At 48.1% G+C, this 23,722-nt stretch overlaps 1 protein-coding gene across 1 annotated transcript in view; it reads left to right on the forward strand.

Annotated features, from left to right (window-relative positions):
- The window catches only part of FGF18 (fibroblast growth factor 18), a 73,178-nt gene that overhangs the window by 12,586 nt on the left and 36,870 nt on the right, over positions 1-23,722 (forward strand). The window contains exon 3 of the mRNA XM_037398918.1: positions 16,057-16,237. Coding sequence (XP_037254815.1) covers positions 16,057-16,237 — 181 coding nt within the window. The remainder of the gene's footprint in view (positions 1-16,056; positions 16,238-23,722) is intronic.

Raw genomic sequence — 23,722 nt, forward strand, 5'->3', positions numbered from 1 at the left:
TGTTCATATGAAGCTGCGCTGTCACCAGGTGCTTAGGTGAGCTCTCCTGAGTGATGAAGCTCCTGGGGTGCATGTCTCGGGGTGAAGTTCTTGCTTCCCGGCAAGATAGTGCGCGTTCCCTATATCCACCCGTGTTGGGTGAGCTGGAGATCTCCAGCCTCGAACGGAAAATGTGCGTTTGCACAATTAGCGTGGCCCCTTCCTTCCCTGGGAGCAGAATGGTTTATTGATTTCTTTGGCCCGCTCGCCCCCACCTATTCAGCAATAATGACCCTTCCACCCCAACTCTAAATCATCCCAGCCTGCCTCGCCCGTAAACCCTCTAATCTTTTTTGGGTTGTTGTTGGTATTTATGCTCGTGGAGGTTTATGATCTGTCGGCGCTGGCTGCTGAAATGCTTTATTTATCCATACGCTGGGCCACACAGGGAGCGTCCTTATTCTGGTATCATGTTCAGGATGCTGTAGTTAAGGTTTGTGTCAGCACTTCCATGCACAAACCTTGTTATTCAGGGGTTTTGCAACTCCGTGGAAAAGAAAACCAGCAACCTGGCACGGTGAGGGGAGGCTCAGAGGCACACATGAAAGCCCAACAACCCACTGCCCATTTAGGGATTATTAGATGGGCAACGTCTTTCCTTGAGGAAAATGGCCAAAAACATCCTCCTCCTTTGGTTTGATTTTGTGAAAAGAAAACCCTCTTTTGTGTGCTTGTGTCAGTATCAGATGGGGAGAACACAGGGAGGTAGGACACGGGCTGGAATCCCCTCTGGATACTTAAAAAATCAACGCCTGGACCGTGCAGGACACAAGTGCCTACTGCTGTGCCCAGCTTGCATGCCACAGAGGTGGCGGGGCTAGGGGAGGCAGTGGCTGTCCCTGCCGCCCTGTGTCACCTGGCCGCTGGCTGCCCGGCTCGGCACCACAGCCCTGCGAACAGTAGGCAATGGGGTATATAAATGTGATTTATTGCCCTGTTAGTGCAGGAGCTTGTGGGCTTCTAAATTACTCGGAGATTTCTCGATAATAGAGGGAGTGCAGTATAAACAGGAGAGATAATAGGGCTTGAGAATGGATTTCAAAGCACTTTTGGGGAAGGAAAAGTTTCATGGCTGTTGGCAGGTATGGGGTGATGGCTGGCTCAGGTGGAGGAAGAGCCTTTACACACCAACCCAGTCGGAATATTTTTTTGATTGCTCCTTCTTAATGGCTGATGGATTTTGTGGACACTCCGTGGAGCAGCCTGGAGCAGAGCTGATAAGTCAGAGTGAAAATGCTCGCACAGCCCGTTAGCCCAAGACGGCAGGCTGGGGGTTGCGTCAGTGGTAACGTGTTTGAGCAGAACTGATCAGCCCCGGGTGTCCGCAAGCAGGAGCAGGCAGGGATGAAGTACCCTCCGGTTTCCTCAGAAAGGGGATGCTCTGGCAGCAGGGTGTTTATAAAGGGAAACTGGGAATGCCAAATAGCTGCTCTCAACCCTTCTGTCAGCAGGTACCGAGCTGGCGTGGCTGGCAGCCCTAAGTTACTGCTCCAGAGCTGCCTTTGGTTTTCATCTCCAGATGGTGCCGGCTGGTCTTGCAGCACATCACCATGTGTAGCCGAGGGGACCCCGCCACCATGCACGGCAGCAGTGGTGGCACAGGAGCATTGTTCTGGGGAGGGTGGCAGTGAGCTGGGAGGTGCAGGAACCCATCTGCTAACACATGCCTTCAGGCTGGGGCTGGGGGATGCCCAGCTTCAGTGCTTGCTCCCTCTCAGCCTTTGGTTTGCTGACCACCTTTCGCGGGCATGGGGGGAGCAGGCTGGTGAGAGTGCTGGGCATGAGGAGGAGCATCTTGGATGCCAAGGGTGATACAGAGGTGGTTCCCATCTCTTCTGTTTTCCTGTGAAGCTTTTGGAGATGGCCATACATTTTGTTCATTGGATGGGAACTTCTAAGCTATTTTTTCACGTCTTGGTCTTATGTTGGGGATGTTTTTGGTGTGAAGTCGTGCTTTGCTGATCATTCCTGGAAGCTCTGCAGCATGTCGCTGTGCAGTATCTCAGACCGTGGTTTCAGGTAGGGCCACCCTGGACAAGTGATAGGAAATGGAAAAGGTTGTTGTTAATGATGACTTTAATTGAGTTTTGCTAAATAAAAGCAGGTCTTCCCAGGTAAGTTGAAGAGATTTATTTGAAGTAAGTAGGCCATTTTCCAATGGAAATTGGTTTTGTCCGTCTCCTACATTATCAGGGCTCCCGTGGTGATGTATTTGGGGTTGAGAGCACATCCTGCTTTACAGTTCATGGAACAGGTTTTGCAAGGCAAGTAAAGCATAAAGCAAGATCAAAAAAAAAAAAATCTCCCTTGCAGAGATGAAGAAAATTTTGCATCTTTGCATCTTATGTTTCAAATAACCAATCAAATTACTGATTAAAATCGTCTCTGAAAGCCCTGTTCCAGAAATAGCTTCCAAGGCTTTTGTAAAGATGTTTCTCACGTATGTGGGAAGAGAACCATGCAGGAGCAACTCTCACATTGCAGGTGCTTGGTCGTGGTAAGCTGGGGAGCGGACAAGGAACCTCGTCAGCAATGTGTTGTCAAAGTGTGCCACTGAAAGGGGGAAAACCTGTTTGAAGGATAAGGGGGTGCTCATCTCCATGGCTGTAATTTCACAAACTGCTATTTGTTCTAGGGAATCTGCGTTTATTTTTAGGTAAATTACTCCTCTCTTTACCATGACTGCTATTCCTCAACACCGTTACTCTGGGACCTTGCCTTTTACAGGTCCCAGGGGGTTTAGAGAACTCCAGGGGCGTGTTCCTGGGAGCTGGTGTCCTGCTGGATCGTATTGTGGTCCCAGTTCCCTGCTCTCGCCTGTTCAGGAGCCTCCAGTGACATTTCTGAGCTCCATACCTGAGCTTTCCTCGCAGCACAGCAGTGCCGGGCACCTCTGGTCCACTGCTTGAACAGGGCAGATGAATCTTACATCCCCTTTCTGTAAATTTTGCGGTTTGATGTGTACTTTGCTTTTCAAAAAGCAAAGGTTGTGCCCCTGGCTCTTCCAACAGTGTCCCAAGTCAGGGCTCACCTGATGGACTGTCTGGATACAGTGGGTGAAGTCCAAGGGCAAAGAACACGTCATTACACAGGGCCAGCATCTCTGGTGAGCGGGAGCTGGAAGGAGAAGAGGAAATGGCCCACTGGTGGTTGGTGTTTTATTGGGTGTTTAGACCTGAGGAGAAGGCACTGTCTCTGAATCATGGCTTGAAGTTTGCAGAGATCTTCCTCGCATACGACGCCTGTTCCTGTTTTGACACCAAAAGCTCTGGATCAGCCTGGCAGCTGAGGTGGGGCAGGACCACAGGGATCCCTTGTACCACTGCCGAGCATCAGTCACGTTCAGCAGCACCAGCCCTGCCATCCCAGGCTTTGGGTCAGGATGGAAACCCCAGAGAGGCTGTCCCCCAGGCTGGGCATCTCCATCAGGTGTTGTCATTAGGCTCTGAAAGAGAGCTCAGCCCAGAAAGACAGGACTTTCCCCTGCTTCCCCCCCGCCACTAACTGCTGTTAGCAGGATGGTATTCATATTTACCGGTTTTCAGTGATGTTTTAGTGGTTTCCATAACATGGATCTGCTACTTGCCCTGAACCTGCAAGTGTCCCCCTTCAGAGTGGAGCTGTTGGAGGCAGTGGGAGTAAAGAAGATGCTCAGCTGAATGATGGAGAAGACAAACTTTAAATGTAGGAGGGGAGGGTGCAAGCTTTGGGAGAGATTTTGAGTCTCAAACAGCTAATGTTAGCCAGTTCTAAAAGCAGGTGTGAAAAAGTGAGGCAGGCTCGTGGGAATGAACGCAAGGCACAAGCGAGGTATCAGCAGCACAAACGTTCCCAGCGGAATGACTCCTGCTATTTCAGTAAATCCCTCAATTGCTTCCAGTTATTGTTAGATGGATTAACCTCCCAGTCCTTGGCCACAACCATTTTCTTACAGCCCAGTACTGCGCAGAGGCTGCCAAATCCTGGGATGAGTGAGCAGTGACACCTGAGAAGGTCGCGTTCCCCTTGGCACCATTCCCATGTAGGGTCACTAGGTGTTATCTTGCCAGAATAAGCAGGAGCTCATAAGGGGAGTCTCCTATGAGACTGGTTGGAGCTTAGTAAAAGGTTGCCAGAGAGGAAACTGGATAGAGGAAAAATGGGATAATTCGGTAGGGTCTCCAGGCATCTCTGCTGAATCAGCTGTGTGCTTTTGGAGAAGCCACCTTTCACATGGGAGCAGTGCCTGGAAGCTACTATCTAGGGAGATAGTTGTTAGCCACATCTCTATTTTCTTTGCAAATGCAATGGAAAAAGGTGTTTTGGAAATCCTGCGCTGAACTTGTGTGTGCTGCTCGGCAGTTGCCATGTTTTACCCTAGAGGGAGTTGCTTTTCTGCAGTGGGAGCAAGGATCTCTGTGTTCCTTGGACGATGTCAGGGGACTGGGATGAAAGGAGCTACCAGGATAAACATCAGTTCACTGCTGCGGTGCTGCTGCTGCTGCAAATGTTTATTTCTTTTATGGGGAGATGGGTCTCCGATGACCTTCTGTCTCCTTCTGACGGTGATGTTTTCCTGAGTATCGCTTGGGTTTCCCATGTCTTGTGCTTTTGCTCCTGTTTTTGGGGAGGTCCCGGCTGGGCTGGTATGGAGCAGAAGAGTCAGAGGTGTCATCTTGGACCTGACGGGCCCGTGCTTTAAACTGGCATTGTAAGTCCTAGGGGTGAATGACTCTGCCTTTTTCCAGGGTGTGGAAAACCCCTGACTGGTTTCAGGGAAGTGGGCTTGGGGTTTCTGCTCTGCCCTACTGCCGTGGCCAAACAGGTTTGCAGCTGGAGCATCTGCCCTGTGAGGAAGCTGCTGGTGATGGAGGGAAGGAGAGAAAAGGTCGGGAGTGCTTTGAACCTGGCAGGTTTTTCAGTAATTGGGTTCAGGTCTCGTTTGAAGAGACAAACAAATTGCTGGTAAGTATTTTTAGTGGGGTGCTTGCACCTTTTGTCCCAGGAGCACCCTGCTGGGTGGGCTGCCCTGGTCTCCGCTGCAGCCCAACCCGCGCGGCCATGCTGGGCTCCTCCAGCACTGCGCATGAAACGGGGCGATGGGACCCACAGTGTGCCGTGGCAGCACTCTGGAGATGAGTGGGCTTGGGGAGGGGCAGCCCCCTCAGCCTTGTTTCTCCCCTTTGCAGAGCTCCCTGTGCTTTGTGCCAAGGCGTTCGAGTTGTTTCAGAGCAAGTTGGCTGCTGCTGCTGGGTCTGCATCAAAACGGACCTCCTCCGTGGCTCGCCATGCAGGCGATGCGTGCGCGGGCACGGGTTGCTGCGCTGCTGCCTCATCAGGGACCATGTTTGCTCTCGCTGTGTTTTGGGCTGGCAAGATTTTATGGTTTCCTCTCAAGGTTTTGTTTCTTGAATGCCTGTTTCAGCTGCTCAAAAACACTAGCAGACAGCTGCTTGCAACAGTTTGAATTGCTGAATGGTTTTAATTCCTGTTATCAGGGCAGTTTATTTCAGCAGGATTGTTTTCTCCATAAAGAAAAGAAGCTTTTTTTTGGTTCTGTTTTTTTGTTAAGGCAGTAAAGGCAGTTGTAGTATGCCAAGCTCCCCAAATCCAGCTGCGGACTTTGTGGATCCATGATCTCGCAGAGGTTGGTCGGGGCTGTTCTGCACAGCCTTGCTGTGGTTTTCTTTGCATTGGTACCTGTGCTGTGAGGAGGGACACAGGCATGAAACTATTTCTGGAAAAAAAAAAATAATTATATCCTGGTGCTATCAGGAGGAGCAGTGGCCGTAGCACAGAGCTGGGACCATGCATGGCCTGTGCAAAGCCTGAAGGACGTTGCCACTGGTCAGCAGAGTGTGTGGGGCCCATGAATACTGGAAGTTCCCTCTGAGCAGGGAGTGCATCCCTTGGGAGGCATGGTGGGAAGCAGGGGAATTGTTTTGGGGTTTGTTTTGCCTTCACTGAATTTGATGATGTCAGAAGTAACTGTGGTGAAGTGGCAAGGATGGGAGCTTAGCTCTTCCCCAGCAAAACCATCTGGGGAGAAACCGTGGTAGGAGATTTCAGCTGTAGAGGGGAATATTTTGGAAAGCTTCGGCTGTTGTGAAGGCTGCTCCAATGTAACACATTCTCCAGAACCAATCCTGTGTTCTCTCCATGGGTTGTGTGTCTCAGGGTGGGGTTGGTCTTCATGGTAGGACATGTCCAGAGCAATGCATGTGCTGTGAGGTCTTGGTCCTGGGGAGGTGCGAGGGTTTCTGCTGGCACTGAGGTTTGAGTTGTGGTGATTATATACTGCTTGGGTCCAGGCCATGTAGTTACAGGGCAGTGCTGCTCAGGTAGTATTTGGCACCAAAGAGGATGACACCTGAGCGGGTGGCTGGAGTGGGAGATGGCAGGTGGGGCAGTGCCTGGAGGGGATGTGGGGGCTTCACCCTGTCCCTGGATGGCTCCACTGAGGTCTAAAGTGAGTAGCAGAGTTAAATAAACAGTTGGGTGATAGTAGTCCAGCTTATTCCTGTGTTTCTTGTAGTAAAAAAAAAAAAGTGCAGTTGTAAATGGGAACGTTGTACATTTTGGAAAACTGAGTACTGAACATGAGAACAAAATTGGAGCCCTGAAACCCAACCCATCCAACTGCTGTCTGGTGGGTTTGAGGGCTGCAGCATTAACCCCTGAAACTTCCTGCAGCCCAGGCTGCACAGAGATGCCCTATGGAAGCCTGAGGTGACCTCATGAAACCACCATGGAAATGTCATGTGTTTAAGTGAGGGACGAATCTGTTTGCTGAGCTGTTTATTGGGGTTTATTTTCATATCTTCTATTTCCTCCCCCTACTTCTGTTTTTGTAACTGCTGTTCTTACTGTTCTGGAATCTTCACACTATTTCCTAAAAATATAGTTTCACAAAGATGTGGTTGGATTTTTTTAAATGGAAAAGCTATGGATCTTGTGGGGCAGAGTGACAGTGCTCGAGCAAAGCTGAAGTGCTCTGCATCCACGTGGGCCCTAAGTCTCCCTGCATCACAGTCTCTTCCCGAGAAAAAATCCTGTGGATAAACGACAACTGGCAGTCAGGGTTGCTGAGCTGGCCTTTAGCTGGTATCACAGATGTCCTACAAGACCCTAGGGCTGGTGGTTTTAAAGCTCTGTCGTGATCTTGTGTGCCAGTTTGGGAACCTCAGGAAGGTTGATCAGAGCTGACAAATGTGCGTTTCTGCGTGTCACTCTGCTGCGTGGAGGATCTCAGCCATTGCCTGGAGACCTGTCGGCCAGTGGACGGAGCTGCAGAACCGAGACCTGCAGATCCCCTTGGGTATGCGGGGACTTGCAGCCACCCTTCGTGATGACCCTGGAGGAGATGAAGTACCAGAGATGGAGCAGTCATGTCTGCGGGGCGTCGGGTGGCTTCGGGTCGGACCTTCCTTCCAGCACTGACCTCCCTCGCAAGCCCTGGGCAGCAGCTTTGGAAGGCAACGTTTTGCCAGTCACAGTGGAAGTCAGAAAGACCACCCAGTACTGATAAGGGCAATTTAGAAAGGAAGGGGAAGATTGTGAAAAGAGGGGCAAAGGGGCACAAAGGGAAGAAAAAAAAAAACCCACCGCTGAACAAAAATGAAGATCAAGACTGCTGCTAAACACACTGCCTGCGAGGGAGGTCTCCACCGTGCCTTTTCTAATCTAGAGCCAGCAAGGATTGTATTAACAGCTTCAACGCAATGGAACAAATTAATCCCTGATGTAATTGAAATCGGTGAGGTCTCACAATAGGTGAGTTTGACCCAGTGGGATAGAAATAGAACAAGTATTGGAATGAAGGAGTGAAATGAAGTCACACTGTTCAGCCATTGGTATTTCATTCCTAGAAACAAAGGCCAGACAAATGCAGAGAATACATGGCTCTGTTGGGCATGGTTGAAAGCTGCTCAATAATATCAAGCTTTGAAGGGATATTTCTGTGTGGAGAGGAAGTATATAGCAGAGATATAACAAGCATTAGAGAGAAAGAAAGACAAAGAAAGAAAGGAAGAAAAAACGTCCTGCTTGCTCATTGCCTGATTGATAGCTGTGGTAAAATAATGCCAGCCCTGAATTTAAAAAAAGATGTAGCACAACTGGAGAAAAAATAAGAAAAAGAATTAAGGTCTGAGTTGTATTCCAGAGAATCAAAACCATCAAGAGCTTGTGGCAAGAAGCGGTGCCCTGCAGATACCCCCGCAGCTGAGGTGCACAGGGTTGGCTTGCTTTGGCTACCGCAGGTAGCAGGAACTGGTCCCACTGGGGAAGAGGTGCCTGTTGGCACTGGGAGGTGGCTCGGTCCTGGCCCTTGGGCACTGCTGCACCACAGCACGATGCTGGGGGGAAGGTGGGCGGTGGAGGGTGGGCTCCCTCCTGCAGGCTGTTGAGCTGCTGTTGCTCCTGATTTATATATGCTTATGGTGATTACATAAATTATAATTTATGATGTGTATATATATATTAAAAATATGGTAATTGTGTATAAAATAATGTGACTTGAGGGCTGCAGCCAGTGACCTGGTTGTGGATCGGTGGCAAGGGGCAGATGCAGGTGGGATGTGGAGCCCGTTCGGGAGAGCTGCATTGCAGTGCTTCAGCAGCGCTCTCGTGCTGGGCTTTGCACCGGCAGGCAGTGCTGGCTGGAGGCGCCTTCCCTTCCTCTGCTCGCACACGAGTACAGCTGGGGTTTTAAAAGTCATTAATCAAGGCTGAAACCCTGCTCTTCCCCAGGCTGAACCATTTCCCAGGGTGGAACAAGTTTAAAATGTCACCATCTCACAAATGGAGCGTTTTCACAGTTCTGGCAGAGGCTCACTCCATCATCAAAAGGAGAAACTTGGTTTTCTTGAAGGTGGCATCATCTTTCTCTAGAAAATGGCCAAATACTGACTGATGGGCCATAAAACATTCGTTTCCTCAAACTCTCTCAGGTTCCAGTTTTTTGGCACGCGCTCCCGCCTTCCTCGTGATTTCATACCAGGCTCATTAACACCGCTGTCTGCCGTCCCGGGGGCAGGGGACATGCTGCTCCAGGGGACCCTGGTAGGACTGGTACATGGCTTGGAAAGCTGGTGGGATCTCGGGGCGATGCTGGGGAGTCTGGCTGAGCCATAGCTGTATTTCTCAGGGGCTGTGTGTTTCGGAGAGAGAGAAGGTCCAATGCTGCCCAGAGATTTAATGTATGGCTTCTCTGAATGCGGCAGGCAGCTCTGGGGGTAAAAGGAGGCTCCGCTTGCAGAGCAGCTTTTGGATCCAAGTATGTGTCACTTGCTGAACTGTATGTCCCCTCTTCCAAGCCCTGGAAATGTCTTCTCTTTGGGTCTTGTGTAACATTTCTGAAATCCAAAGGGATGGGCAGGCTCGACCCCAGCATCACCCCATTTCCTTCTCTTTTCCAGCTTGTTCCCTACATGCACTTCACTTAAAAGTGCATTAAACAAAGAGCAAACATCCTTGAATTTCACATGCTGCAGCGACATGAAAGTGCTCGAGTCGAAGAAATGAGGGGCTGGATTTCAGGGCACACCTGTGCAGGAGCGGGGGGTGCTCTGGGCCAGTGTCTCCTGCATGGGCCCGTGTCGAGGGTGAGCTCGGCACCATCCTCGGTGCGGGCAGGAGCTCCTCTGTGGTGGGAGGAGGTGGGGGTAGTCTGGTGCTTGGTTTGCATCCTTTCTGAGCATGGTGGAATGGAAGTGGGGAAGAGAGGGGAGAAAGGGAATAGCCTCGACGTATTGCAAGGAGAAGCACAGGGGGCAAAGTATTATCCAAACTGGACACTGTTGGTACAAGAATGAACAGATGTAAACTGGATGTACATATACTTGGTAGAAAATTAAGGCAGTGGGTGTGAGGAAGGTGTTTCTGAAACAGCCTTCTAAGGAAGCAAAGACAGAAGATGGTTCATGACTCGATTTATGAGCTGGCTATACGGTGGTACAGCTCTGGTGGACCGAGATCTTTTGGCATCTGGGTTTTAAATCGGACATTCCTTCTTGCCTGTTGAAATGGTTTTTCATATCAAAAAAAATATTTCAAAAGTATTTCAAGTGAAATACTTTGTAAATGCCTCTGGGGGAGTCTTGTGTGGAGTCTCACATCTACATCATTTGTAACCACCACTTCCGTGGTGCTCGGCGTTGGCCTTTCTCACAGTGCATCTTGGAAGGTACACAGGCATCATCCGAGGTGACATCTCCCAAGGTTGGGAGCACAACTTAGATTTTTGGATATTTATTTTTTGAAGTAAAAAATATTTTTCTGTGGATAGGAATAAGAAGCAAACACCAAAACAAAGGTCTGCGTTCTGTTACTTTGAACGGCTTAGTTCCATTTGTGCCGTTCTGGCACTGTTGTGCCACAGCCTCTCTCCCATTAGATACACAGAGATTCACTCGGCGGTGCCCTCTCCCTTTGCTCCGGGCTCCTGTTGTGCATCTGAATATGGAGCGTTCATGCATTAGATGAATTTCCAAACGTGCTTCTAAGCCCAAAGAGGTGACTATGTCACTGAAGCAGTGCACATCCACTTCTGTTGAGCTTCAAACTAGGCTCTGTAACCTGGAGGTAACAACATGCTGGTGAAGGACTGACTTTGCAGTTAAGAGGAGGAAAAAGCAGCAAATGAGGAGTGCGTCGTGTTTCACTGTATGCTGTGGATGGCTGCCATGGTGTGCTAGCAAATCTTGCTGTAATTGGCATAGAGGAATTTTGCCAAAGTCATGGCAGCAACGTGGTTTGTTACTTGCCTTTGCAGACTTGAGAAAGATCTGTCTTGGATATCCTCTTGTTGACCTTACCGAGTTAACTTTCATGTGTTTAGAAGGTCATGGAGAAAATCATTAATATTAGGTTGATTTGATGGCTGAAAGGTAATAAGTATTTCCTGCTTATCAGATGGGGTTTGAAAGGACTTTGAATAGCTTGATTTGTTTATCTTTTGCAATCGGAATGGCCCTTAGCAAGAGGGATTTTGTATTCCTAGATTGGTTTGGGGAATGACATATGGTTTGCTCTCTGATGAGGCTTGGAGGCTCTGTAGGATAAAAAGCAAAAAATCAGGAAATTCTGAAGTCCAGCTCCCAACTAACTTGGCCATGCTGTGGGCCTTGGACATCTCATGCTGTAATGCTTTATGACACGAACAATAACAGATTAACATCCCCTTTTACTGGAAAGCTCAAAAGAGAAAATTCAAAATGTGTAGAGGTTGGTTGGATGGAAAGGCAGATCCTGTAAACATGGCTTGGCACCGTGAGGCTTGCACTGACCTCGGCGGGGCTGTGCTTCCTCCCTGCTCACAGCACGGCATCGCTGCCTGCAGCCCCCGGTGCGAGCTTGTGCAGGGCTAACGCTGCAGTGCTGCTGTCGGAGGCTTTTGCTGGTCTTGAGTGTTTCTTGGATTACTTAATGGTGAAACCTTCGGCTGCATCAGCACAACGGTCTTTCTCTCACCCTCCAGTCATGCTTTAAACCGAAGGATCGTTGTAAAGCCATTTAAAATGAAATCCACTCATTGTGTTAGAATCGTTTGACAAAAAAGCACTTGAAAATCTCCCAGTGTGGGCTGTCTGAAGATGTTTCTGGCTTCTGTGGCTGTTTGGAAAGGAGGTAGGACTAAATGGACCTACCTTGAATGACTGGGCAAGTGCAGTGAGAGGAGGGAGAGCTGCGCCTTGTCAGGGGCGAGGCAGGTCTGGTGCAGCAAGCGAGGCATTCCCGATGCACGAGTTGGTTGAGCTGATGGTTGTTTTTAAAAGGAATGCTGTTTATTCCCTTGCATGAGGTCTGTATCGCCAACTGTATTTTGGGGATGTCTTTGTGGCTGTATGTTACAGCTGTGAGATGTATGACAAATAAATAATAAATGGATGAGGAACCGACTGAAAAACAGAGAGGAAGAATAAAACTGAAACCAAATGTGATGCTCTGTTTTAACGACTGGGGTTTTGCAGACTATAAACCATTGGCAAAGAATGAGATGGAGCTGTATGAAACCCGTGATCCTGAAGTGCTGAAGTTGTCCTGCATAGGTAGTGGCCCATATGGGTGGGATAGATTTGCCAAATACACTGCAGTACAACCCCAAATCCCACCAAAACACTGGGGGAGATAAAGTGATGCAGGAAATCCTTTCCCTGTCCCCAGAGGGTGTCCCCCCACAGGGCACATTCCTGGTCAGGAGCTGGAAGGTGCAGGCGGCTGTTCATTTCAGAGACAGGTTGTGCTGCACTCTGGGTCCAGAGTCTGTAGGTTTTGCTGCCTAGAGTGTGGATGCGTGGATGATCGGATTGAGAGGCCAAAACCCCCCCAGTGGTCATTTCATATATCATGTTACAGTAATAACATATTAATATTTAAAAAAAGGTGTGTGTGTGGAAGATTACTTTTTGCTTTGGTGAACAGAAGTGAAAGCCTTTAAGTGTTCAAGTGGGGCTGGGACTTAAAGACATTTCTGCATTCGTTTTTGTGTGGTTGTGATTGTTATAAAAATGTGTTTGGGGGTAGATGGACTTGGTTTTAGTTGACCTTCTTGAGTGGGTGTTGGTGATCAGTTACCGAAGGAGGCATATGTTACTAATTTTTTTGAGATTTATGAAAGAGGGTCTCTCTTATGGTATATATAAATGGACTTTCTTATCTCGGTAAAGTTAGCTGCTTGAGGGAGTATACTCTTTAGGGCAGGGATACTGTGAGAATGGATTTCAGCAATGATCAAATAGGTTTTATCTCATGAAATCGACACTGCATGAAATTTTATTTTAGAGTATTGATACTCTCTGCTGCAGGCCAGATGCAGCCCAGGCTGGCACAGCTAATTCTCCTTGGCCACACTCCAGCAAAGCATCCTGTTTCAACAGAGTGGTTAAGCGTGTGCTTATCTTTAAGCAGGCAGCTAAATCCTGGTGGTTTCACTGCTGCTCTGGACGGCAGCTTCTCGACCCCAAGGGTCAGCCGCACGGAGAGCCTGTGGCATGTTCCTGCTGCAGGATTTCTTTCCCTGGGCTAGAGTTGGGCCTGTTACTGGGGAAGTGATGGAGTGATACACACTTGGGCTGACTTTATTTCAGGGGTCCATGTCCCCTGCTGATCCCCCCGCCAGGCTACCGCTGGGCTTGGACAGGGCGTTGGGGTTGTGGGTGATGCCAGCAGGCCCTTGGCTGGGGCAGGAGGAGATGTCATCCTCCTGGGCTGCAGCCGTGCCCTTCTTGCAAAGGGAGGAGACACTCAATTAGCTGATGCTGGGCAGGGGAACTGTGACAAGTGTGTGCAGGCGGGCTGGGAGCCACCGCGCAGCACGGCTCCAAGGGCGCTCCAGAGTCCACTGCAGCTACGGGCTGGGGCCCTGCTGGGTGAGTGCTCGAGAGACAATTAAAAGAGAGAATTAAAACATGTTTTGGAAAACAGATTGCCTTTTCTGCTTGAAGTTTCCAAGAAAGCAAAGCAACCTGCCCTTCCCCCACTTCAGATCCCACCTGTTTTGTTTTTTTTCCTAGAAAAATGTGAAATTCATTAACATGTGGTGAAAGCAATGTAACGACGTCATCTTGATTTAAAATCTGTTTTAAATCTTAAAATGATGGAGCCAGAATTTTAACTGCAAATAGCCTTGCTTTTGTGGGTACGAGGCAGGCTGTCAACATTACTTGAACATCTCCGGTTTTAGTAGTTTAGCATCCTTTGCAATAATGTGATTTGAAAAGAAAGCAAGGAGAAACATAGGAAGAAGAAAATAAATGAATATTATTCACATCAAATGCCAAGCCCTGCTGGCTGTCCTGAGACATAGCTGTGGAACCTCGGGAAAGGAGGGTGAGCAGAGCCTGGCTCAGTGACTGCTGTAAGCTCTGTCAGCATCCCGCGGTGCCCTCCTGGCAGGTGCCACGGCTGCTTCTCCTCTCACATCCTCAGCTTTGGGTCACGGCTTCTTGCTTGAGCTGTTTTCTAAGAGTGGGAAATATTGCTATGATTAATTGCGTATTTCTTGTCTTTCATCTCTGTCATCACCTTGAATATCTGTTTAGACCCAGCGTTGCCCTGAATCTCCTTTTTCTCAGCCTGTGCGTTTGGCTCCTGCAGCCTCCTCCTGACTTCTGACAGTGAAGTAAGAGAGTTAAATCTCTCTCTCCTAGGACTTGGGATTCAAATAGCGTAATCCCAGCATTTAATAAGGGCAGCAAAGGTGATCCCACAACATCCCTGTGAACCTCATTGCTGTTGCCACTGTGTTGAATATAATGTTTTTGTTTGGGTTGCTTAGTGAAGGTCTGGTGCTAAGCAGCACTGCCTGCCCGCCTGAAGTTTTCCTCCTGCTGCTGATCTGTGTGTCTATGTGATAACTGGAAATGCTAAAAAGTTCTTTTGAGGTTTTGACTTTCAGGGAGTATTTGGCTTCAAAATATTTGCTGGTATGAAGTGACATATACAGGAGATTGAAGTGGGGCTGTTTTATGCTGTTTTGTGTGTTGTGGCCACTTGCTTTTATGTGTTTTTGCCTGGAATGGACCTGAGTGAGGATTTACTGACCCTTTTCATTTGCATTGCCAGCTCCATCCCCACACCAATACACCAGAACACTCTTGCTTGCAGGCTAGGAGGGGTGCAAACATGCCATGGTGGGAATGGGTTAGGAGGAGAAGTACTAACCCTGCTAGAGGTAAATGTCATTCTTCTGTCAGCCCCAAACCTAGGCATCATTAAATTCCCACGTGATTCTTATTTTGTGGTGGATTTTTTCTCTAACACGCAGGTGGTACACAGTAGTAGAGCTCGCCAACAACGAGTAGACTTTGAATGGTCTTTGTCTTGGTCAAATCAAAAATTTTGTGTGCACTGCTCAAAATTTTTTTTGCTTTTGGTTTCCAAATGATTTATTGTCCTGTGGAGGGAGTCTGCCACCAAAATACCATCCGTCTGTGAGTTTGGTGTGGGCAGTGTGGGCGTTGTGGTGCAGACAGTCTTGGGGACAGATCGTGGAGTGGTTTCTGGGCTTTCATACTGTTTGGGTGTGACGTGCTTTTGGGTGCTTACCAGCCTCCCCTTTCGGAGGGCATCTGGAGAACGTCTGGGTTCTCTGGCACTTTGACCTTGGGCAAGGCAGGACAGCTCCCTGGAAGCAAAAGCAGGAATCCTGCGGTGTTTCTTGGGAACAGTTAAGACTGGAAACAAAGCCTCCAGAGAAGGGTAGATGTGTCAGAGAAAGTTTTTGGTAATATTTTAAGGCTGTAGTGAACTAAGGTTAATTCTCTCCATTGGCCAGAAAAAACAGATGATGTGGCTCAAGCGATGAGACCCCTGCTGCTAACAGCCCCGCGGCTGGACATGCTGGTTTGGCTCTTGCTGGCCTTCGTGATCTCTGCCCAAGCTGTGGCCCTGTTGAATCAGACAGAGATGCATCCACAGAGGGTCACCCGTGAGCTGGCTTCACTGAAACCAGAGCTGGCAAAAATGTTAGGCTGAAGAGTGCCCACGTACGAACAACACCTATCGTAGTAGACATTACGCCTGTGCAAATCTGGAGTCCTGTCTGCTAATGTCAGCATAAATATTTTTTTCCCTTGACTTCTTCACCACAGCTAATCCAGGGAATCAATACAGCTGCTGAAGGTGAAGCACAAATTTTCTGAAATGGAGTTGTCCATCCCCTTTCTCCCAAATGTGTCTGTGTAACCTGGTGTGGAGGCTATGCACATGCAATGGAAAGCCTAATTTATGGCCAGCTTGGCTGACCAGGATTAAATCAAAGCAGGACCGAGCAGAAGTTTCTACTCAAAAAAAAACCAACCCCACAGTTTGATTGTAAAAGCCCAGGTTTGGTTTACTGTCGAGAGCCAGCTCTGGCTAGAATTACATGTTGAGTGCCTGATACCGCGGCTGCAGCTGTCAAGCAAAGGGCAGCCAAATCTGAGTCCTCTTGCGCCACGTGCCCGTTGGCAGGTTGGTGTGCAGTCTTTCTGTCCAAGATGCTGGTTGTTTCATGGTCTGTTCTGTTCTCTCTCCCTGCTCCCCATCCACTCGCAGATGTTTGCTGCAGAGGAGAATGTAGATTTTCGGATACACGTGGAGAACCAGACGCGAGCGAGGGATGACGTGAGCAGGAAGCAGCTTCGGCTCTATCAGCTCTACAGCAGGACAAGTGGGAAACACATCCAAGTGCTCGGCAGGAGGATCAGTGCCAAAGGAGAAGATGGAGATAAATATGGTAAGAATATTTACTGGGATCCCCCAGACAGCAGGTCAAAGGCTTTAATCCTGTACGTCAGGCTGAGAACCTCTTGGGAGAAAAACAAGAGCAGCAATAAAAAACAGGATAAAAGGGGAAAAAAACCTTTCCAGGTTAAGGACATGGAATTTGTTGTGTTGGAGCAGGCTGTCAGCCCAGCTCCCAGCTGCAGGCAGTTCCCACAGTGGTGTCATGCCCCAATGTATTAGTGTATAGTGGTGCTTGAAGAGGCAAATCTTTTTCTGCCCAACAGATGAGCTCGCAGTGTGTCTGCTGTCATTAATAAATGATACCCAGGTTGGTGAGTGAGGATGTTCTTTTCCCATGATCTCTGGGCTTGAGTCTGGGTGAATCCAGTGCTTCAATGAAGCACTCTTGTCTTTCTAGGCAGGGGCGACACTTGGTTTGAGCTGAAATGAAGCAGGCTTTGGAGCTTTGAGAGCACCCCAGAGGGTAAGCTGAATCTCGGGGTGTGTAGAACCTGCAGGAACACAAATAACTGAACTTTCCCTGGGCTAGCAGCGTGTCAGCCACTCTGTAAATTGCACACAAGCAATGGGCTAGAAATGCTGATAGCAGGCTGAATTACAAAAAAACCCTCTGTAATTCCAGTACATTTTGAGATGGTTGCAGCAGAAATACTTTTCCTCCAGTTGATTGCTGGAAGGATTTGGGGGCTGTTCGAACAAGTGGTCCTTTTTCTGTTGTGAATGTACAGCGCATGTGTTCATGCATTGCTGCAGAGGTGTGTGTATGCACTGGCTAGCATGCACGTTCATGCGAGCCTGACTTCATGTGCAGCACTGTCGAGGTGGAGGTGGACTATGGTGATGGCAGGTCAAAATCTGGGAATGGCAGTTGTTCCCTGGGGAGCTTCAGGCAGGACGAGGTACCCGCCGTGCCTAGCACAGAGGGCAGTTACAGCCACCGCTAGCGTAGGCAGAGGAGCAGAAGCTGTGCCCTGGGAGGTGGCAGCTAGAAAGCACCTGGCTGGTGTGGAATGAACCCCCCCAGCTGTTGTGTAAAGTCACCCAATCCATCAGAGAAAGCCCTGCCCCGAGGGCTCATCAACCTTGTCCTTTGTCATTCCCAAATTTCCAGATAAAACAGGAGTGGAAAGTGCCACTTGGCTGCTAATTATTGTGTCATTTTATTGCATTCATCCTCTTAAGGTTTGATATGTAAACTAGTCGCTGCGTGCTGGCTGCTGGCTTCCCAGGAAACGCTCTTGCCCACGGTGACTGTCAGGTAACGTGATGTAGTTTTCCTCTCCATAAAAGAAGGCAGCACTTACAGTGGGGTGCAGCAGGGAAGTGTGCCCGTGAGCAGCTGACAAGTGCTAATTTATGTGTCAAAGCCCATCTTGTCCCCTTCATACATATGCAATCGTGTCTGAACAACAAACCCTCGCGCAGGAGCGTGCTTGTGACCGGTGGTGATGCTGCACAATTGCAGAGCTCGAGATCTCCCGTCTGGGATGCTCCCCGGTGCCCACGGCGCTGCCCGTCACCAAATCCTCTCTGCTCCTGGCTGCTGGCATCCTTCTAACAAGCCAGAGTGCTTTGGCCACGGAGGCCATGTGCTGACACCCCACCTGCCCCCTCCCTGGCGCTTACTAATGAACCTCCTTGCCACGTCAAGCTGCAAAGCCTTCCTGTCCCTAGCCGTGCTAAAAGGTTATGGAAATCTGTTCCTCGTCGTGCTTGGCACGGGAACACTTAGAGCATGATAATCGGGGAGACAGTGAGGTGGGACATGGAGGTCCAGGATGTGACCACGCAGAGCTCCTAGCTGTGATAATGAAGGGGGGAGAGATGTCAGAGTTACTGAAGTGAGAACCATCTGTGTTACAGCCAAAAGTGGATACAAAGGCAATGACACAGGATTCATTATGTGCTGGGAACCCCTCCCCCCAGGCATTATGACGGAGTAACCTTTGATCAAGACCAGAGAGAGGCTTAAACCAGGTCTGGGGATCTCAACAGTTGCAAACTTTTGATCCACATCTCCGTCTTGCTGGTCGGATCTGCCTCTGAAGGAGGACACCTTTACTCTCATGCAGCAGATGGCTGGTTTTCCTCCTGCCCTTTTTCTCCTCTTCCCTCTCTTCCTCCTCTGCGCTGGCTCGGGGAGTCAGAGCCAGGCTTAGGGCTGGGCAGTGCCCGGCTCCTTCCCTGGCCATGTCGCCCTTGCAGATGGTGCAGTCTCCCCCAGCTTCTCCTCTGTCTTAACCCTGTCCCACTGGCGGGGAGATGATGGTGGAGGTGATGTGGATTGATATCCTAAGGATTACAGCCTGGGGAAGTCTTTGGGAGGACGAGAAAGAGATGTGGGAAAAGGTGCCCCTGAGCTGGCTCCAGCCCTGAAATCCCCCAAGAACTCAGTCCCATTAAGAGAAGGTGACACTGGGCAAGGGCAACGCAGCCTCAATGTCTTCAGTGGTGTGGCTGTTGCAAAGGTCCATAGTGCTCATCACCAGCAATTAGCACTAGCCAGTTTTAAGGATGGGGGAGGTAATAACATTTTAGCACCTCTTTCCTCTCTCGTCCCCTACATTCACAACTGGTTAAAGAGCAGTGTCCAAATGAAGGGAGGCCTTTTTTTGTCTCTCTCTCTCTCTCTTTTTTTTTTTTTTTTTTTATTTTTTCACATATACAGCTTCCAAATGGCTGGCGTGGGAGGGTTATCCTGCCTTTGAAAAGGGAGGTTCGTTTTATTGCAAGGTTTTATTGACTTCTGAAAAACTTCTCACCTCCTGGTTGAAGGGAATGCCCAGAAAAGAGGGGAGGTGGCAGATCTCAGGGCAGGGAATTGCTGTTTCCAGGCAGCCACCATAAGTACAGCAAAGCGACCTGTACAGCAAAAAAGGGGGAGAACTTACTGCAGGGCGGGGGGAAGCTGGCTGGAGCGAGCCCCCCTGGGTGTTCTGTCCAGGTCTGCAAGTGCCATGTGCAAGGGAAACTGTACGCTCTGCAATGCGTAGTTTTGCTGCCATAATAATTCCGGTACGTAATTTTTGGTTTATGTGTTCTTCAGGGCCAAGATCTGGCCCCATGTGTCAAATTATTAAATGGCAAATTAAGTCAGTTAATAGAATTAATTGAGTCGATGTAATCCTTTTAATCAGATGGATTTGATCCCTCCTCAGATGAATTAGAATCCATTAACAGATAAGTCAATTATTGGACTAAATTAAATCTAATAATAATGCCTGCTGCTCTCAGCAACACTAATTAATCTAAATACACTTACCTATCTCCCAAGGTTGTTGGGTTTTTTTAAAGGCTTAATTGATGTTCCTAAAGTGCTCTGAGATCTTTAGATAAAAGACGATCTATGTGAACAAAATATTATCTCTTAACAGACTATAAACTAATTAAAAGAGTGATCTATTTACAGATTGCATTTTTACTTTAATCTCTTCAACCTATTCGGAAGAAGTTTGCACTGGCCCAGAAAAACAATATTCCTGTTATAACCTTATTATTACTTTACAGGTTCCTAAGTGGTCCTTTCATTCAGAAAATGAAAGGGGTAAGGAGGAAAAACAACAATTAAAGCGCTGACAAAAAAAGAAAAGGACCTGGAACCTTTATATTCTACCTCCGATAAATGGTACAGATAGGGAAGAGAGGGATCAGTGACCTGAAACCTTAGATCCTTTCATTTATTTTCATTTCACAAAAGGCAGAAGACATTCTATCCTGTTTGTTCACGATCTTTGTATCCGGCGCAGTTGGGGAGACAGAGCTCTCTTGGTTGGGTGAAGGCATTTCTTGCCTCATTTGTATTTCACAGCCATGTGATTTTTGTTTTAATTTGTCCCCTGCTACTGCAGTCCTGTGGGGTGATGAGAAGCGATAGCCATCAGGAGAGAGGCGAGGGGGGTGTGAGGGGTCTTTGGGCTCGCCCTCTCTGCGGAGGTAACTTTTATTTGCGGCGAGCGCTTGGGTGTCCCGAAGGCCGGGATGTGGTATATATATGTAGGGGGACTAGTCGAGGCGTTCCAGGTTGCTCTCCAGTGGTATTTTGTCCTTTGACCTGATCTATCACAGTTTAAAACAACTCTTGGGTTCCCTAGAAGGTTATAAACCATCTGTTTTACAAACCTTCTTGTCTGTAGCATGGGAGGCTTTGTTTGAGGACACCCCATGCAAGGGGCAGAGCACAGGGATGACATCTCCTTCTTAGCAACCCATCGCTGCCAGCATTTCCAGCCACCCAGGGCGGTGGACCCAGCGCCAGTGAAATCCTCTCCCAGTCTTCCCTTGAGTTCAGTGGGTTTTAGCTCAGAACTGGAGAGATGCTCTGAAACAGGAGGTTTGGGGAGGTTAACAAACCATGGGTTTGCTAGCAGGTGGTTGACAAATCTGGGGTCAGGCAGACCGAAGAGGGAAGCAAATTCAAGAGGTTGGAGTGCATGCATGATGCCAGGCATTACCTCCACGGGTCACGGGCATTCCTGGTACAGCACATCATGCCCTGTACAGATGTGCCTTTTTTGGGTGGTACAGGGAAAGTGAGGAGCTGGGGCAGACAGGTGCCTCCTTCCTGGGGCCACCCCAGCCTGGGTGATGTGCTCCCCAGCTTGCAGTCCCCACCTCCTGTTCTAGCTGGAGCTTCCCAGAGATGCCAGGGGACAAGCCCATGGAGAGCACATTACAGCCGTCTAGACATCAGCCACACTCCATCCCGCCAGAGATTTCATTTGTGGTAGAAGCGGGCGCTGTTCCATGAGGAGGTGTAATACGTGTGGAAAATATTATTACAGCAAAATAGCCTCCTTTAATTGACTCTGAATTTTGCAGGATTCCTTCCTAGGTTTGGGTAATCCTGTGCTCTCCAGAATTAATGAGCTGACATAGCACTTCTTCGGGTTTGGCAGCCTGACAGCTAATTTAGAACTCCCTAAACTCATTTCACTAATGACTCCCATTTGTTCTATCTCAAAGCCTGGAAACAAATGCAAAATACCAGTGCCATTGTCCCATCTTTAGCAAGTCATTCTTTCCCCTCAGCATTTCTGGCACCTTAACAGCAAGCTGCCTTGGGAAACTTCATTAACCCTTTCCCTTCCTAGAACAGTTAAAATCAATTTTGATCCCCCTCCGGGGAAGACCAGGAAGAAAAAAAACCAAACCCTAAACTCGTTGTGGCTGGGAAGCGCAGCATTAACCTGCAAGGAAGCCGGGAGATGTAGCCCAAGTAGAAACTGGGGTTAGTTAAATACACTGTATTTAGGTTCAGAAACCTGCCTGTCTTCCCAGGAGCCAGGTACCGCACGAGCTGGGATGCTCCCAGTAATGTATTCGGGGAACCATCAGGGTGGCTTTTCCCTATTTAAACGACGTATCGCTGCCTGCAGTCTCTTCCCATTACAGTTTTGACGTGACAACAAGACAAATAATTTTTTTAAAAAAGACCTTTTATCTTCTAAACCATTTATTTTCACTTACTTGGCCGGGGGGCAGAGCTGACCCCAGCGAAGGGGATATCACTCACCCTGGCAGCTGGACAGTCATATGGGTCTGGGGACCGGCCTGAGCCCAAGAAGCCTTCGCCGTCCAGCTGCTGTGTTGTGGCTCTGGGTTTGGGTTTTTTTTTCCTCTTCTTGCCCAACGTCCCCTGATTGCTTGATTTTTTTTTTTTAATTTTTATTCTCCCCTCCCCCCTTGGAGAGTGGGCTGCGTAGTGCCTTGGCTGCTCACCTTCCAGGCGGCTCCCAAAGGTTCAGTGGCCATTTGAAATGTGCTATAAGCACCTTATATGAACCATCTGTATATGTAATACTCTTTTTTTTAAAAAATGATTATTTTTTAAATTTTATTTTTTTTATATTTTATTTTATTCCGCTGTATTCTGCGCCAGGGTAGGGGAGAGCTCCGCTTAGACAGGATGAGAAGTTTGGGAAGGAAAACCCAAGCCTTTTGCTTTTTGATTCATGACAGCCCTATTTCCAATGATGTATTTCTTGCCGGTTGCCTTTACTTGTGATTTTGATAGCTGCTACCCCCCAACTCCCACTGTGGCCAGCTTCACACCTGAAGTTCAGCTCTTTCCACAGCGGCCCCTGTTCTGTACCTGTAGTAACAGCAGAAGCTGTTTATTTTTCCTCTGCACTACAGTGATTTCTGATTTCTCTACTTCTGGACCTTGAGATAGTGTAAAGAGCCTTGACTTTCACAGAAAAAATAAATAATTCACCTTTTAGCTCTATGTCCAAACTTCAAGGCTCCATAATCACTGGTCAGGGTTCGGAAAACATAAGCCTGCCTGTCAGTAAATATTAAGGACCCAGAAATAACAAGAAGTAATTTAGAGGTCTGTTGTTAATTTGTCATTTTAAATTTCTGTGTGGAGTGGGAAGTGAGCTACAAAGTGAAAAATCTTTATTTTCATGCAAGTCATAAAAGGGTTTTTGTTAACAGTTTGTGTGTGTATATAATTCTGTGCTGTGATTTAAGTGTTCCCATTAGAAATGCAGAATAGGAAATAGGATCCCATCTGTGAGCAATTTAAGAGGAAGTGAGACAATGGATTCGATTGCTGCTTCAGTTTAGATAATCAATACAAATATTATTAGTATAGTGATTTATCTTCTGAGACACTTTATGAAAATGTGAATGCCAGACCCTGAAGACAGGTCAATATGATATTATCTGTTCCTGCCTTGCTGTGATTACGATTTTTTCCCATGAAGCTCAAGCAGCTGCTTTGCTAAACATTCTTCCCTGACTGCAACAAAATCACATGGAAACAAAGTTGGGGCTTCCCTTTCTCCTCGGTGACTCTGAAAACGCACTATGCATGTTAGTACAAAGATTTACTTTTATCTGGAATTTGTACCTGGGGACTGCCGGGTGGGTACTGGGAGGTGATCTTTAAGGTCCCTTCCAACCCAGACCATTCTATAATGAAGTTCTGGAAGAGGTTTGCTTAATTTTAAATATATTTCTAGGCCATGAGTGATTGTGTGCACAAGTGCTGAGAGAGCTCCTGTGAGTTTATTGCAGTTTTATGTTGGTGTCTGTTATTGAGCCTTGTATTGTGCTATATGCGGTTTTCCCATATCTAAGGATTCAGCCAGTCATGAATTCAAGTCAGTTCTTGGGATGCAGTTAAAAGCATCCTGCGAATAGGCTAGTCTATGTTTCTGAAAGGATTCTTTAATCGCTTTTACTTTGGAGAGGGGGGAAGGAAAACATCACCAACAAATTGTCTTGTAAATTTGGCTTTGGTCTACATCACCATGCATGTTATCAAGTGGCCACTGAGATTTGTCCTTCATGAGAAACATTTGGAGGAAATGAAGTATGTCAATAACCCTATGAACAACATGCCTAATTAAAGACAGGATGGGAAATTCAAAACTTGAGGTGTAAAGTGCACGCTTCTGCTGGAAAATAGACACGGGATCTTGTTAGGCTGCTGTTTGAGAGACCTGAAGTCAGGAGCTTGCTTTGC

The sequence above is a fragment of the Falco rusticolus genome, chromosome 8 (assembly GCF_015220075.1).
Source record: "Falco rusticolus isolate bFalRus1 chromosome 8, bFalRus1.pri, whole genome shotgun sequence".
Lineage (NCBI taxonomy): Eukaryota > Metazoa > Chordata > Aves > Falconiformes > Falconidae > Falco > Falco rusticolus.